Source organism: Onychostoma macrolepis, chromosome 21, assembly GCF_012432095.1.
Source record: "Onychostoma macrolepis isolate SWU-2019 chromosome 21, ASM1243209v1, whole genome shotgun sequence".
In the NCBI taxonomy this organism is placed as follows: Eukaryota; Metazoa; Chordata; class Actinopteri; order Cypriniformes; family Cyprinidae; genus Onychostoma; species Onychostoma macrolepis.
Window position 1 is genome coordinate 862,163 of NC_081175.1, and position 16,994 is coordinate 879,156.

The 16,994-nt window shown below is 40.6% G+C and overlaps 1 protein-coding gene across 1 annotated transcript in view; it reads left to right on the forward strand.

Annotated features, from left to right (window-relative positions):
- Positions 1–16,994, forward strand: part of slc22a21 (solute carrier family 22 member 21) — a 53,295-nt gene that overhangs the window by 35,367 nt on the left and 934 nt on the right. The window contains exons 6-9 of the mRNA XM_058758995.1: positions 274–371; positions 1,917–2,131; positions 11,476–11,658; positions 16,015–16,147. Of these exons, the coding sequence (XP_058614978.1) occupies positions 274–371; positions 1,917–2,131; positions 11,476–11,658; positions 16,015–16,147 (629 nt within the window). The remainder of the gene's footprint in view (positions 1–273; positions 372–1,916; positions 2,132–11,475; positions 11,659–16,014; positions 16,148–16,994) is intronic.

A 16,994-nucleotide genomic window follows, 5' to 3' on the forward strand; every position in this document is an offset into this window, starting at 1 on the left:
ATTAGGGGAATAATGGTTCTCCCAATCTATTGAAATCAATTTTATACAGTAGCCTACTTGATAGGTAATTTCACTGGAAAATGGAACTGTGTTTGCACAGATTTTCAGATATCAGGTAAATTATTTTATTTGAGTGGGTTTATGACTACGCTTTTTTTTTTTTAAGCTGTGGAGCTCAGATGGTTTTTGCTTACACTGCTGTGCAGTGTTTTGATTTTTGGAGTTTCCAGTGCTGTGTACTAAAACATGTTTGTTGTGACACATGCACTACAGTCGAGGGAAAATGCTGGAAAGTTGCAGAGCTACAGTCTCTTTGACCTGGTGAAGTCCACTAACATCCGCTGCATAACCGCCCTGCTGTTCCTGGTCTGGTGAGAGAACCTCCACGTACTCAAGATATTGGCTAGACATTATCTAATTCAAGACATTGATCACTGCTTATTTACACTGAACAAAATTATAAACGCAACATTTTTCATGAGCTGAACTCAAAGATCTAAGACTTTTTCTATGTACACAAAAGGCCTATTTCTCTCAAATATTGTTCACAAATCTGTCTAAATCTGTGTTAGTGAGTACTTCTCCTTTGCCGAGATACTCCATCCACCTCACAGGTGTGGCATATCAAGATGCTAATTAGACAGCATGATTATTGTACAGGTGTGTCTTAGGCTGGCCACAATAAAAGGCCACTCTAAAATGTGCAGTTTTTTCACATAACACAATGCCACAGATGTCGCAAGTTTTGAGGGAGCGTGCAATTGGCATGCTGACTGCAGGAATGTCCACCAGAGCTGTTGCCCGTGAATTGAATGTTCATTTCATTTACATTTACATTTGTGCATTTAGCAGACGCTTTTATCCAAAGCGACTTACATTGCATTCAAGTTACAGTTTTTTTTACATTTTATCAGCTCTTGCTTGATAAAGCATTTCTCTACCATAAGCCGTCAGCTTGTTCCAGCGTGTTCCAGTTCCTGCCAATATCTATCCGAAGGAGATGTGTTGCACTGTGTGAGGCAAATGGTGGTCACACCAGATACTGATTGGTTTTCGGAGCCCCCCAACACAGTAAAACTGCACATTTTATTGTGGCCAGCCTAAAGCACACCTGTGCAATAATCATGCTGTCTAATTAGCATCTTGATATGCCACACCTGTGAGGTGGATGGAGTATCTTGGCAAAGGAGAAGTGCTCACTAACACAGATTTAGACAGATTTGTGAACAATATTTGAGAGAAATGGGCCTTTTGTGTACATAGAAAAAGTCTTAGATCTTTGAGTTCAGCTCATGAAAAATTAGGGCAAAAACAAAAGTGCTGCGTTTATAATTTTGTTCAGTGTATGTAGCCCATTACATCTTCATAGTATAGCCGTACAGATTTGTGCATCATTACAGCACATATATGTACAGTATATGACATTTATTCATTTAGTAGAACTGAACATATGAATATCCAAGCATTAACATACAGTGGTCTCCATACATCAGCTGCTGGTGTTCATGTTCTCCAGCATGATATGAGATGCTCCAAAAAGTTATTTTAATGTCATTGTAGTTTTGTAGATTTGATTAGAAATAAGGTAGAAAGTTAAATCATTAAAATCCATTGTTTAAAAATGTTAAAACATTTTCCTGAAACTTTTCTATTACTGGGTACAAACAGGTTTATATTTTGAAACCCAGATTTTTTATGTGGTCTCAGACTCTTGGCACCAATGTGTTTTTTATTTGTAAAAGAATATTTAGTGTAACAGACAATATTTTTTCTTGTGATAAGAGATGGTCATTGTTTTTAGTAATTCAGGAAGCAAATACCCAAGGGCAACAATAATATTTTTAAGTTAACATTAACATTTCTGCATAATGCCCATATACTAAACCTGCATCTCACTCTCTTCTTTCTTTTTTTAGGTCATCTGTTTCAATTGGATACTCTGCCTTGTCTCTGAACACGTCCAATATGCATGGAAACATCTACCTGAACTGCTTCTTATCAGCAGTTGTGGAAGTGCCTGCTCTCATCATGGCTTGGCTGATGCTCCGCTACTGGCCAAGGCGTCTCAGCTTGTCTTCCACCCTGTCATTTGGAGGACTGGTTCTTCTCTTCATACACCTCATTCCACAACGTGAGAAATTGCGAGAAGGGTCTGCCTGCAGACATGCACTTGCATTTTCAGACTTGCACTCTCAGACTTGCGCTCGGTTAAGACTAGAGGGGATACGTATGGCGCTACTGGGCATGCGCACATCAATACAGCATAATTTTTGTCACACTGTACAAAAATAGTTACTATTTTTTCATTCCTGTAAGGAGTAGGTGTAGACGTTAATAAAACACAATCTAATAGGTATACAATTAATTTCATTGCTCATTTCCAGTCGGAGCTGTATCCCTTCTAGCCACAACCCTTGCACTCTTGGGCACCTGCATTTCCACATGTGACGTCACTTGCAGTCTTTTTTATTTTTTAATTGTATTTAATTTATTAATTTTTTTAAAAATTGAATCTCTCAACATTTTACACAAGTAGCCAGGTGGTGAAGACGAGAAAAAATAAAATAAATTACAATGTCACTTTTTGCTACCTGCGACGTCACTTGCAATCCACACAAACTGTGCGTGTTGCCAATGGAGACAAGACGCTGTGGTGGTTAAACGATTAAAACTAATTTACTAATTCACTTAATTTCTAGCGATTATCGCCGATTTGATTGCACAGATACTATTTAAACTAAACTGAGCTAGACAATGACATCTCTGAATTCAATAATGAAATGCCTTTAACTGAAAATTGAAAATTGAGTGTTTAATCTAATCATTATACATTACTGACACTCTGTCCTCCAATTTGATACTGTTAAGTGCTTTGACACAATCTGTATTGTAAAAGCGCTATATAAATAAAGGTGACTTGACTTGACTTAATTTAATATCATAACATACAGGGTCCTGCAAGTCATCTGTAAGAGAAAAAGACAAGACCCACAAATCCGCGGTCATAGAACACCAGAATATGAACTCAGTGCTCTCATTAAGTGCTTTTAAACCTCCCTTAGAAAACCATAAACACTTAATATTTCTTAATTTGTTAAGATAGTGCTATTAAAAGAACAAATTTAATATACAGTTTATTAATTATATGTATATAGTGTTTTCCTCCCATACCACAAAATATGGTATAATGTGGCATAACAGACTGAGATTATAAAGACCAAACTCAATATGCTCCTCTTCATTATTAAAACATAATTAATATATACAGATAAGCAGGTGAGCCCAGAATAAACGCAATGCGCAAAGTTTCGTGTTTTCCCATTTGGAATAAAATGTCTACAGCCCTTTTGTATCATTGTCTTTGTCCATTAAGCTACATTACTGTTTTATTTATAATGATTTTCTACGGGAGGAAACCGTTTAATATGCAACTTAACGCATTGCGTTCTGGGCTCGTCTGCTTGCTTGTACGGGGTTGGTCCTTTAAAGTCCGGGTGAAGCGGAAGTTGCTGCCGACTTTATTTCAGTGTAGTGACGCATTTCCAGTAGAAACGGAATACTGAATAGAGGGCAGAGTTTTATTTTAGCGCTCCTCCTCTCTGTCTCCCACTCATAGAAACCTAACAGTCGGAGGGGTGTGTTTAAAGATATTCTGCCCAAGCCGTCAAACTGACGTCATCAGAAAAGGAAAGCCATTCCAGAGTGGAAGTAAATGTTCAGATTTTGGTTAAAGATTACCAAGACAAACTAATTTTTCAGCGGATTAACTTGCGTGGTTTAATTGTTAACATCAAGACTAGCAATGTGCGATAGTAAAGTAAATAAAGTCCATTTTGATTTCATGCCGACTTCAATATCACAATGCGCGTTCAATATGGTCTGTATAGTTTCCATTAACAATAAGAAATACTGAATTTGGTCTTTATAATCTTAGTCCATTTTCATGCCACATTAAGCGTTTTGCTGTATGGGAGGAAAAGTGAAAGTTTACACGTTGTGCTCATGGATATATGCTTGCCTTGTAGTACATTAAATTAATAAACTATATATCGAATTTGATCTTTTTATAGCACTATCAGCCATATAAAGTGTTTATGGTTTTCTTCTGGGGGTTTAAAAGCACGTAAGAGAGACTTTGCGCATATTGCAATCATATTCTGCTGTTCTGTGACCACGGATTTGTGGGTCTTGTCTTTTTCTCCTACAGATGACTTGCATGACCATGTATGTTATGATATTAAATTAGATTTAATCATTTAACCACCACAGTGTCTTGTCTCCATTGGCAACACGCACGGTTTGTGTGGACTGCAAGTAACGTCGCAGGTACCGAAAAGTGCAAGCGGCGATTGCAAGTGACATTGTACTTTAGTTTCTTTTTTTTTGTCTTCACCACCTGCCTACTTGTGTAAAATGTTGGGAGATTCAATTTAAAATGTATTAATAAATACAATAAAATAAGAAATAAAGAAGACTGCAAGTGACGTCACTTGCGGAAGTGCAGGTGCCTGAGAGTGCAAGTCTGAAAATGCAAGTGCATGTCAGCAGCCAGACCCTATTGAGGAAATAGCTGTTTCTTTAACTGCAATATTGTATGGCAACATTTATTAAAATTTAATAACAAATATGTTAAAATTAATAATATTAAAATATTGGGGATTAACATTTAAATATTTAATCTAAATGATCTAAAGAACTTCATGATTTGCCAATTAATTAATCAGGTTAATCACAAATTAATCATGCAGTGATTTGGGCTGAGAAATTAAATTAATTAAAGATAATTTGAAGTCAATATTGTGTTAAATGAGAAAAGTATCAAAAAAGTAGCTTTACAGAAATATTTTGATTCAATGTAGAATTTTGGGGTTTGAATGAGCAAGATTGTTTTTAAATATTGTTTTCTTATACATACATATATATATATATATATATATATATATATATATATATATATATTTAAATTTGAAATTAAAAAATTAAAAGTAAAAGATGCTCTAAATATGAAACTGAAAGTGGCAGCAAGTCAGTCATTCATTCAACCAATTCATTCAAAACTGAAGTGTGTGGACTCCGAAGTCCATATTTTAAGTGTGATTGTATCACAGCATCATGACATAAGCTGTCCAAATTCAGGATGCACCCTCCCAAGAGCGCATTCCTAGGCCGATTGTGTCAACGTGGTGGCGAAGCCTGCCGTAATTCGAAAGCCACTTCAAATGCGCCCTCCGTTTCCCAGAAAAATAAATTGTACATGTCGCACCCTGCCATATCCCAGAATCACTTGCGCGTAGATGACAATGGAATTTATATTCAGTTGTACATTACGATTGCAAACCTGAAATTCATTGTGCTTTTGTTGATAACGGGTATGGTTTGCTCTGTTGACTCTATGGGAAAAAGTCCTTTTTTCTCCTGAATGGAAGCCTTTTTCAATCACACAGTGTAACTGCACAGCCATCGGTTTGTCTGGCTATATAAGCGGCCGCTTCGCCACAGGATTCAGATTTCTTATCCGACGACGTTCCTCGTTGATCTCCGCTGACTGAAGAGCCTGCTCACCGTTGACACGTCTCACAGTGGAACGCAATCTTCTTCTCGGCTGATTCGCCGCCTTTCCCGCTGCCTTCAGCATCGCACAGCAGTGATCCGGCTTCCCCTGCTGCCATCCAGCGAGCGCTATTAGAGCAAATTTTTAAAGAGCATATCTCTCCGACATTTGTTTCAAATGCCGCGCTACTATTGCGGTGACAGCCACCTTGAGTGTGTTTGACGGAATGTTCTCATTGTGAGAATATGTGTCTCGCCTCTCTGAGCTCGTGGATAGCATTCTTTTCAGAAAGGGACTCCGCCCCTTGTGCCCACCCGTTTTCTTCCTCCCAGGAGCCTGTGAGGAAAAAACATTGGGGCAGAGGATCACAGCTCTCGGATGCGAGCGAGCTTACTTCGGCTCAGGCCCCACGTACCTCGCTCTCTCCACACAGAGAGGTTTCTCCTGTCCTCTTCACCCAACCGCAACCCGTTTCCAAAGCAACAGGGACCCTTGCCCAAGATAGCGCTGGATCCCACGCCGCCGGCGTCGTCCTGATCTAAAGGTCAGAAAGAGGAGGGAGCCAAGTCTCGCTGCAGCTGGACCACCCCCCAAGCTGCCTCTCGTGAGCCGCCAGTCACCCCGTCCAGTTCCGGGTGCGGTCGGAGATGTGTTTGCTGCCAACACTGGTCCGCTCGAACAGCATGACTGTGGTGTCCTACATAAATCACCAGGGGGCTGTCATTGAGGCGCCTTTCCGTGCTAGTAGAGCACCTCCTGGAATGGGTTCAGTTCAACCTGCGCTCGCTGAGAGCAGCACACATTTCGGGCAAACTGAACCTAGGAGCAGACATGTTGTCACAAAGCAAGGTCCCCTCAGAGGAGTGGAGGCTTCATTCGCAGACGATTCAGAAAATTTGGGAAATCTTTGGCAAGGCAGAAATAGACCTCTTCGCCTCAAAAGACAATTCTCATTGCCCAATCTATTATTCCAAGGACAGGGATGCATCCAAGGACAATCTCCTTCTCTATGCTTTTCCCCTGGTCGCTCTGATCCCGTAGGTAATCAGGCAAATCAGGGAACAGGAACGCAGAGTTCTCCTGGTGGCCCCACTCTGGAAAAACCAGCATTGGGTTGGCCGAGCTGGCACAGCTGTTTATAGCAGCCCCATGGCCCATTCCCCTGAGGCGGGATCTTCTCTCGCAGGCGAACAGGACAATATGGCACCTGCGGCCAGAGCTGTGGGCTCTGCATCTTTGGCCACTCGACGGGAGCCTGCATGCCTCCCAGAGTATGTTCTAAACACCATTTCTCAGGCTAGAGCTCCAGCTACAAGGCGCCTCTATGCCACTAAATGATCAGTATTCTCCACCTGGTGCTCAGTCCGCGGCGAGGACCCGTTTGTCTGTGACGTATCAGTGATACTGTCCTTCCTGCAAGAGCTGTTGGATAAGGGGCGCTCCACATCCACGCTCAAGGTCTATGTAGCGACTATAGCTGCTTTTCATGCCCCTATAGCGGGACAGTCAGTGGGCAGAGACAACCTTGTTGTCCGTTTTCTGAGAGGGGCCAGAAGGCTGAACCCGTCCTCCTCAGTGTCCCTATGTGGGACCTGCCGACTGTTCTAAATGCCCTAAGGATCCTCACTTCGAGCAGCTGCAGTCTGTTGGCCTCCGGTCCCTGTCATTAAAAACTGCTCTGCTGCTGGCGCTAGCATTGGTAAAATGTATGGGAGACTTATAAGCACTCTCTGTGAGCCCTAATTGCCTGGAGTTCAATCCTGGCGACTCTAAAGTTGTCCTGAAACCAAGGCTTGGTTACATACTTAAGGTGTATGTGTTCACTCCGTTCAGTGCACAGGTGATTACACTCTCTGCGCTTGCTCCCACAGAGGAGGACCAGGAGTTGAATCTACTCTACCCCGTTAGGGCGCTGAAGGTCTACATTGAGCGTTCCACCCCGTTTAGGCAGTCGGAATAGCTCTTTGACTGCTTCGGTGGCTATGTCAAAGGGCATCCGGTCACAAGTTGACGCTATTCTGCTCGCCTACTCTTCCTTGGGCCTGCAATGCCCTATTGGAGTAAGAGCCCATTCAGCTAGAGGTTTCGCCTCTTTCTGGGCATGGTCTAGCAGCGTGACCATTGCAGAAATTTGTGCGGCGGTTGGCTGGGCCTCGGTTTTATAACCTAGTGCTTCCTGCCTTACAGGCAAGGGTTCTTTCTGTATAATGACTCGTTCCTGCTTCTACAGTACCATTCTGAGTGGAAGTTTGGCTATAACATGTTTGAACCCATCTGAAGATTTACTTGTGCACTCTCTGCCCCATGGGTGCTGAGGCTGTGTGAGTCTTTTTGAGCGATCAACCAAGGTCGGGTGTAACCTCAGTGAGCTTAACCCGCTTGCCTAAGGTGTTTGCTGTTCTTGTTCCCTTGGACCCTGAGGTGTCTAGGACAAGATTACACATGTGGTCAATCCTCTACCATAGCACGGCATGATTGTACTGTGTTCCCATAGTAAAAGACAAGTAATTATGTACATTGTTAATTTTTTTTTTAATGCAGCTTAGAATTTTTTCACAAAACATTCTTCTATATGTTTAATTTTTTCTTCCTGTAAAAAAAAAAGTATTTACACATTTAAACAAATTGTTCTGTACTGTCACATCCATGTTCCTGTCTCTGTGTTTGTTTTTTCTCCCTCATGTTTGATTGTTCCTTGGTTTCAGCTGTGTTCCATTTTTTTTCCTCATTTAATTCCTAGTACTGTCAGACTTTTGGTCCTGTTTTGCCCCGTTGTTCTTCCTGGTTTTCCTTATTTGGTCATTTCCTGTCCTTGTTTAGTTTGATTTTAATTCTGATCACCTGTTCCTTGTTAATTTATTCATTAGTCCCTCGTTTGGTTCAGTATTAATAGCCCTGCATTTCCCATTTCTTTGTCCTGTCTCACATCGTTTTAAGAGGTTGTGTTTGCTTATTTTCCTACATGGATTCATTAAAGACGATGTTCGTTTGACTATCTGCCTCGTTTGTGCTCCTTTGAGTTTCTTGCCCCAGCAACCCATGACAGAAGACAGGACCTTTAACAAAAATGGACTTACTGGCTTTGCATTGTCACATCACCTGCCAGAACAGAGCACTGGTGGAATATGGGTAGTGGATGCTGCAGCAGGGAGACTCTTCATTCTCCATCAGGGAGTTACAGAAGGAGTTCAGCCCAGAGTGTGCTTCCATCCCCACGTCAAGCCCAGAGAGGGCTCCCGTTCTCATGTCTTAACCAGTGAAAGTCTCTGCTCCAGCGCGCCTCTCAGAGCTCCTGGACATGACACTCCCTCTAGAATTCTCAGCCCCAATCCTCTCTCCGGAGTTTGCTCCAGTTTCAGCTCCAGCCCCAGAGTTCTCTCCAGTGTTGGCTCCTATCCTCACCCCAGAGTCCGCTCAAGAAAGCTCTCATTCGTCTCTCTCGTTTTTGCTGGTTCCATCCAGCTCTCTGTTGTCTCCTGAGTCTCCTTTGTCTCCGCTGGTCCCAACCAGCTCCACTCCTCCAGAGTGCCCTCCAGTGCCCGCTCCTCCAGAACCTATCCTGCCCTGCAAGGCCCTAATTTCCCCCAAGAAATTTTTTTTTTGGGGGGGCCATACGTCCATGGCCATAGTGGCAAAGCCTGGGTCCTTCTAAAAGGCCACGAAGGCCCATCAGCCATGGCCTCCTGATCTGCCGGCACCCCCGTGGGCTCCCAAATGGCCGGTATCACTATGGCCCCTTGGACTCCCTGATCTGCCATGGCCTCCCAAGTCCCTTGCTCCGCCATGGCTTCCCGGACTGCCTGATCTGCCCTGGAGGCCTCCCCTCTATCCCACTACTGCACAAGCCTCCAGGGCGCCCACCTGCCTTCCAGGACGGGGAAGTTATGTCAGACTTTTGGTCCTGTTTTGCTCCATTGTTCTTCCTGGTCCTTTGTTGTTCTTTCCTGTCCTTGTTTAGTTTGATTATCATTCTGATCACCTGTTCCTTGTTAATTTACTCATTAGTCCCTTGTTCGGTTCAGTATTTATAGCCCTGCCTTTCCCACGTTTCTTTGTCCTGTCTCACGTCGTTTTAAGAGGTTGTGTTTGCTTATTTTCCTATGTGGATTTCTTAAAGACTCTGTTCATTTGACTATCTGCCTCCTTCGCAGCAACCTGTGACAAGTACTAGCCCTGTGTTTTCTTGTGTCCGGTGTTAAACATCTAAGTGCTACGTGTGTGTCCTGCCTGTGTTCCCCAATTTGGATGATTAAAGACTGTTATTTGAGAATTCTCCTGCGTCTACGCGTTCCTTGCTGCTCGCTCCAACGCAGTAGCAGAACTGTTACATATACATTACTGAAAGTACTTTTTACAACAATTTACAACATAGCTTAGGTTTAACATCTGAAAAACATTAATTTTAAGCCAAGTCCTGCCTCCAGGTCTTCTGGGGTCTTCGGGAGGTGAATCTCTTGCTGAATGGCCAGCACCTCCTTAGTGACTCTGAGGACAATGTGGTGGACAGTGGAACGAGGCATGTCAAACACTCTGGAGACCACTCTGTATGATGTACCACTGGCAGACAGAAGAGAAACACCAGGGTCTGGATTGTAGCACCCCATCCATGTCATTGTTCACTTCTCTGAAGATCCAGCAGCACTGTCAGAGCCTCCCTGTTCAGCCCAAAACCATTAAAAAAAGCTGCACATTCAGCTTTATCCTGCAGTACAGGGGTCTGGTCTGATTTAGGGACAGAAGGAAAAGAGAAATTGTTTAGAGCCAAGACAGTAACTACTAATACCACATTGGGGAAAAACTATTAGTCATATTTAAAACCTTAGCTAAAGGGATAGTTCACACAAAAATAAAATTCCAAACCTGGAACAACTTGAGGGTGAGTAAATGATTACAGAATTTTCATTTTGGGGTGAACTATCCTTTAAGTAAAAGTATTATCTTGCATACTCTAATATACACAAAGAATTGAGAGTAAAAGTAAAGGTATACAGTATTGTTCTGAAAAAAGAATTCATCAGGATGGTTTTGCATTAGTATTACTGCTGCACTAATGTGTATGTTGCATTTTACTTCTGAATATGTTCAAGATTGTTAAATTTAAAGTTGCCTACTGTTTGGTAGTTTCATCTGCAACAATGCATTATGTTGTAAAAGACCATATTTTATAGTGTTGCTGTCCTGCGAGGAACAAAAAAAGAAAAGAAAACTTAGTACTTCACATTTGTATGAGAATACTTAACGAATGTACTTCCTTACAGTCCACCACTGATTATTTTGAAAATGAAAGTAACAACATTAATTGTCAGAATATTAACAAATGGTTGCTAACTATATCAGCGGCTGCATCCGAAGGACTCGGACTGCCCATACAGCTGTCACAGCTGCCACTGAACACTGAGCTGTACAATGCACTAGTTATTTATTTTTTAAATTCAGTTTTATTTTTTTGCTTAACTGGCTAAAAAAAAATCCAGGCTGCAAACTTGTCTACATATGATCACCGTGGTCAAGACAATAAACTATAAAAAATCACACCTTTGTAAGATGTCAGCATTTGAACTGCTGTGTGTGTGTGTGTGTTTTGTAGTTTTTCATATGTATCATTGCATTATTCAAGTAAGCTCCAAGCCAATACCTGCATTTAAAGTTATAATTCGGGAAGTAAGGACGCAGCAAACCAGTGTAATTTACCTGCCACGGTCTTGGCTAATCTTGAGATATGGTGAAACATTCCTACCTTCTCCTCTATTTAATTGTTCACTTTTGATCATAATTCACCATTTCTTGGTTTTCTAAAGAACTTTGACATGTCCAACAATATGATCATAAGGATTTTTCTGTCTAATGATGTGTTTGATTTTTGACAAACAAAAATGAACTTTGCTCAACTTTGGATGGAATGTTTTGTCTCTATTAATTTATAGATATGAGTTCTGTTTCCATTTCACTGGTGATGCTGGGAAAGTTTGGTCTGTCTGCAGCATTTTCAATGGCGTACCCTGCTTCCGCTGAGCTTTACCCCACTGTACTGAGGAACACAGCTTTAGGAGCCTGCTCAATGTCATCCAGAGTCGGCAGCATATTGGCACCATATGTCATCTACTTAGGTAACTAAACGCTAGTCTGTACAATCTGTCTAATCTCCAAAATTCTGTATTATTTGTCTAGTTCCTCGAGTGAGGAAGAATTCTGAATTTGAAAAATCCTTTAGCTTGAAATGTGTGAACAGGAAAGCCCACAGCATCACATTCACAGAAGCAAGTTTTGGGAATTTTCATCTACAGTACATCATACCTTCTTCAAATTTTATTCATACAGTTTCCAGGGATTTATTTTGTACCAGGGATGGACTGGCCATAGGGAGCACTGGAGCCTTTTCTGGTCAGTCTGTGGGCCAATTTAGTTGTCAAATCTACATTTCTACACAAATGAAAAGAGAAAAACATTGCCATAACATCAGGTCCGTTGGAAACATTTAAAACTTAACTGATCTCTCCTATTCATTTATAAGCTATAATTCCAGCACTGCTGTTTGCTTCAGAACTGTGTAAAATATTGGTTACACTTTATTTTGATAGTCCACTTTAGACATTCTACTAACTATAAGTAACTTTGTAATTACATGTCAACTACATGTCAACTAATTCTCATTCATTTGCATCTACATGTCTACTAACTCTCAGTAGGGTAGGTTTAGGGTTAGTAGAATAAGTTGACTTATACTTGCAAAGTTTCTCATAGTCAGTATGTTGTATGTTGTGGACCCATCAAAATAAATTGTTAGAAGATATTAAGCAGACAGTCTACTAATAAGCTAATGACTGCTAGTTGACACAGGGTCGAGGCCAGAAATGTTTAAGTGGGTTGGCCTGCATAAAATCAGGTGGGCAAGGTGTAGTGTATAACAACTGCATATCAAATTGCCAACTGAAAATACAGCACAAAGATTCAATACACAATACTTCTAAAGCATTGATTAACATTAATTTTTATTTCAACATTTACTAATACATTATTTATTAAAATTAAAAGTTGTATCTGTTAACCGTACCTGAGCTAACAAAAAGTTGAAATGTTATTAACTAACTAATTAATGCTGGAACAATATTTCTCATTGTTATTGTTAGTTAATGCATTGCCTAACGTTAGCTAAAGTTTATTGTATGTAAAGCATTAACGTTACCTAAGTCTGAGACGACGGGGCTTCGCAGATGATCTCATAATCAAGTGTCTCAAATCGCATTCAGAGGAGAGTAGATAATATCGAGGACCGTAGAAATGAGTGCAGATGCAGTTTGTTGTGGAGAAGAGTATATAGCACAACGTTTATTTGTTTCTTTCCACAAAGAATGCATCTATTTAGCAGATCGTATGCTAATGTGATGCTTTAAACACGTTTGGCTAAGAAGTTTCCAATCTATAATCCATCACCCGCTGGTCTGGTTTCATTTTTTTAGGCAGTCCGGATTCAGCGCTAAGACTTACGTTTCATATGGGATATTGAGTGAAATTGAGTGAAGTCACATGTGGCCAAGTATGATGACCCAAACTCAGAATTTATGCTCTTCGGGCTACAAGTCTGACTCTCTAACCATTATGCCAGGACTGCCCCCATATGACAGCTATTCACCTGAACAGGGACGTACCAGGAATAGTTGATCTATCCCTTAAATAATGTATAATACCTAATAATGCATTATATGATTGTTACCCCTATATTTAAATAAGTGCATTACTGGATAAGAATGCACTACCACATTAAAATACTACATTGAAATGCTAATGTAATGTGTACATACACACACACACGCTGGGGAAATAAGTATTCAACACATCAACATTTTTTTTTTTTTTCACATAAAAATTTTATGCACATGCAATTTTGACCAGACATTGGCATTAACTATCCACAGATAATGAAACCATAATATTACAACCCATAAAAAGTTATATTTAATAAAGTGGAATAACACAGGAAAAAAATAATTCAGCATGTTAACTGAAATTTTTCTTAGTGGAAAATACTTTATTTCTCTCTGGTCTGGGCAATTTGCACTTTATGCCCATATTAATTATATAACTGTAACTTGAATATGTTTTGGTCAGCAGTTAAAACAATAGAAATTGTGCCTGTGTCCATATATATGTCATGTGTCTGTTCCTGTTTTCCCTTATTTGGTTTAGTTCCGGTTCTTATTAGTTAATCATCGTTCATTGTCCCCACCTGATTTGCATTATCTTGTTTGCTCTTTTGTTCTCGTCCCGTTATAAGTCCTCAGTTTTCCCCTTGTCTTTGTCTGAGCTACTTGTTGATTAAATGGAAATGTGTGTTGATGCTACTTCGTTCTCCTGACCTTTATTTAATCTTACCACAACCACGAACCCGTAACAATATACTGCATGTATATATATAAGTGCTGTCAAAATTAGCGTGTTAGCACAGGCAATTAATTTTCTCAGTTTAACGCATTAAAAATATTTAACACAGTTAACGCTGGGGCGGGATAGGGTTGGACACCCCACTCACAGTTGCTGTCTCATTCGGTCTCATTTTTCTTCACAATAACCATCGTTTTTTTTAAACGCAGAATGTCTTTATGACCACATCAAACCAGCGACATTTCAGACATGCACTCCAACTTTGCTTCAGCGCCAGGCGCGAGTCAAATGAGCGCAGAAACTGTACTGTGCTCTTCAATTGCATGCACAAATGCGCTAGCACGCGCTGTAGCCTGTGTCATTTCATATCATATCGCAGAAGAAACTACGAGCATGCAATGCCATAGTTATGTCATCACTTAAGCCATGAAGTCTAGGGGTGGGAATCGCAGGGTACCTCACGATACGATATAATCACGATACATGGCTCACGATAACGATAATATCACGATACAGCGATTCTGTGATAATCGATATATTTCTAGAAAATCCTATAATGATAAATCACGATATCTGTCTAACAAAATGCCTGTGAAAAGGTTAAGTGCAAGTTTTCTTTCTTTATTCAAGTCCAAACTGTTAGAAAATGAAAAAATAAGTTATGTAAATCAATTTTAACATGCTGAGTAGGCTAAATTAATCATTTTATTCTTGGACTTATTAAAAGCTTACACTTTTTTTTTTTCTCTGTGTGTAAACAAACATTTAACTGCTTATCAAACAGGAAAAAAATTAGATAGATAGATCAATATAATATAAACCTGGTACATTTCAAAATTTACCTGGAGTGCTTTCTCAACCTTTCTACTCCTCTCATCATAAAAACGGAGCCCCACACGAAGAAATTGCCATTCACATCGCATCTTTTGTGCGCTCAGGTTCGTTATTTCAAATGTAGGTGTGCGGCAAGCACACACACTGCACACTTCTATGCCGCATTGTGGCTCTGACCATGCCATAGGTGCAGATTTATGTTTCTGCCGGTCGGTGCCCACTGTTCACACTGCATAACGCACACTTGTAATATCTAAGAGAGAGGGAGAGCAACTAAGCCATCCAGAGGCGACAGCGGCAATAAGGAACCAAAACTCCATCGGTGATGAAGGCAAACCAAACTGGCGAGGACCAATAGCTAAACAGACATGCAGAACTGACAGAAAAAAACACAGACTCAGAAGAGGCACTCAACAAAGCCAGCTGAATGTGATAAACTGGCAATGGGGCAATTGACTTTTAGAGGCCGGGACACACTAAGCCGTCGGCGAGCTTCTAGTTTGTTTGGTGTGTTCCACACATCAGCTCTCGTTGGGCTCACATCAGTGGCAGTTTGCTCAGTTCAACATGTTGAATTGGCGTTTGGGTCATCATCGGCGTGAGTGAGAACTATGATTGGATGTTCAGTTTAGCAAACAAGTCAGTGCCCACAAATTAAAGGGAAAGTGATGAAAACGAGCAAATAAATAAAGGCGGCACAGACAGAAGGCTGTTCTAATGTTACGTGATCTTACCAAAGCATCCCAATATGAGAATGTTTTCACAACAACATGAGCTGCTTAAAACAAAGATTAATGAAGTTATCAACATAACTGTTATTCAAAATGGTAAACAAGGAGAGAGTTGGGCAGTTTTCACTTAAGTTCCTCTCTGCCTGGACATAGAAAAAATGTGGCAGAGGTAAAATTGTAACATTCTGTAACATAAATATTTTGAATGTCCTCTGTCAGCTGTAGTTATAAGAAATCATCTCAAACACAAGACCATAAAAATATGAGCTGTCTTTTTAGTTCCAGTCCATCCCTGATTTGTGCACTAGTTTGGTCATGTCACGTCTCAACAGTATATTGTGAAATTTCCATAGTTTCTCCAGCTTTTCAGACCAAGAAGCATTTTTTAAATCAAATTAAACTACACAGTGACCAATGCTTATCGACATAGATCAAACAATATAATGTTTGAAGTAACATAATTTCTTACATGCCTATCAGAACTATTTTTTTACATTTTTTGTTTGTTTTTTGTTCCAGGAGGCTATTACAGATCTTTGCCATACATCTTAACCGGCAGTCTGAATGTCCTCTCCGGGTTACTCTGTCTTCTGCTTCCAGAGAGTCTTGGATCACCATTACCAGAGACTATTAGTCACATGCAGACAGCTGGGTAAGAGCAGCACCCTCTGCCGTTTTTCTGTAGCATTAACATTACCAGCTTTTATTAGCCAGGGATGGGGAAGGTTAGCTCCAACCCTGAAAAAACCTGAAAAAAAAATACCTAACTGCATCCTGAAGACCTTGATTAGTTGGTTCAGGTGTGTTTGATTAGGGTTGGAGCTAAACTCTGCAGGAACACCAGCCCTCCAGGATCAATGTTTCCCAACCCTGCTCTATGCAATGGCCCCGATTTAATAAAAGTTTGGCTACATTGGTTACATTTGGAACAATTACAGCAAACAAAATGTGGGTGATAACATGCGTTACCTCAGCCGCTAGAAGCAGAGCGCAGGTGGAGTTAATGTACTGCAAGCAGACAGTGATCATGGATTCCTTCATGAGTGATGTGGAAAAAAAAAGCTGAAATAAAACTGAAGAGATGCACCTGTTATTGAACACGCACACAGTAAAGTGTAACGAACTTCTCATTCTGTGCATTTTTTGCTAAAAAAAAAAAAAATTGCTCCGAATCTTTATTACAACCAACAGAAAGTATCGTTATTGTGGCGTAAACGCAACAGTCGAAGTTAACTCGAGATGGGAAAAAAACCGGCAAAGTTGCATTAGTCATCCGTCTCCGTGACAGCAAGTAGACTTTTAAAGCTGGAATAATGAGTGGATTAAGAAGGCTCTTTCAGACGGCAAGAGAGAGGAACAGCCTAACATGGATGGAAATTTATTGGCTAGGAGGATTGTGTGCATCGCAGTCAGGGAGAGGGCTACTAACAGTAGTTAAGGCAAAAAGTTTTATTTTTTTCATAACTTGTTTATGGACTTAATAACAGTTTGCTGTTGCA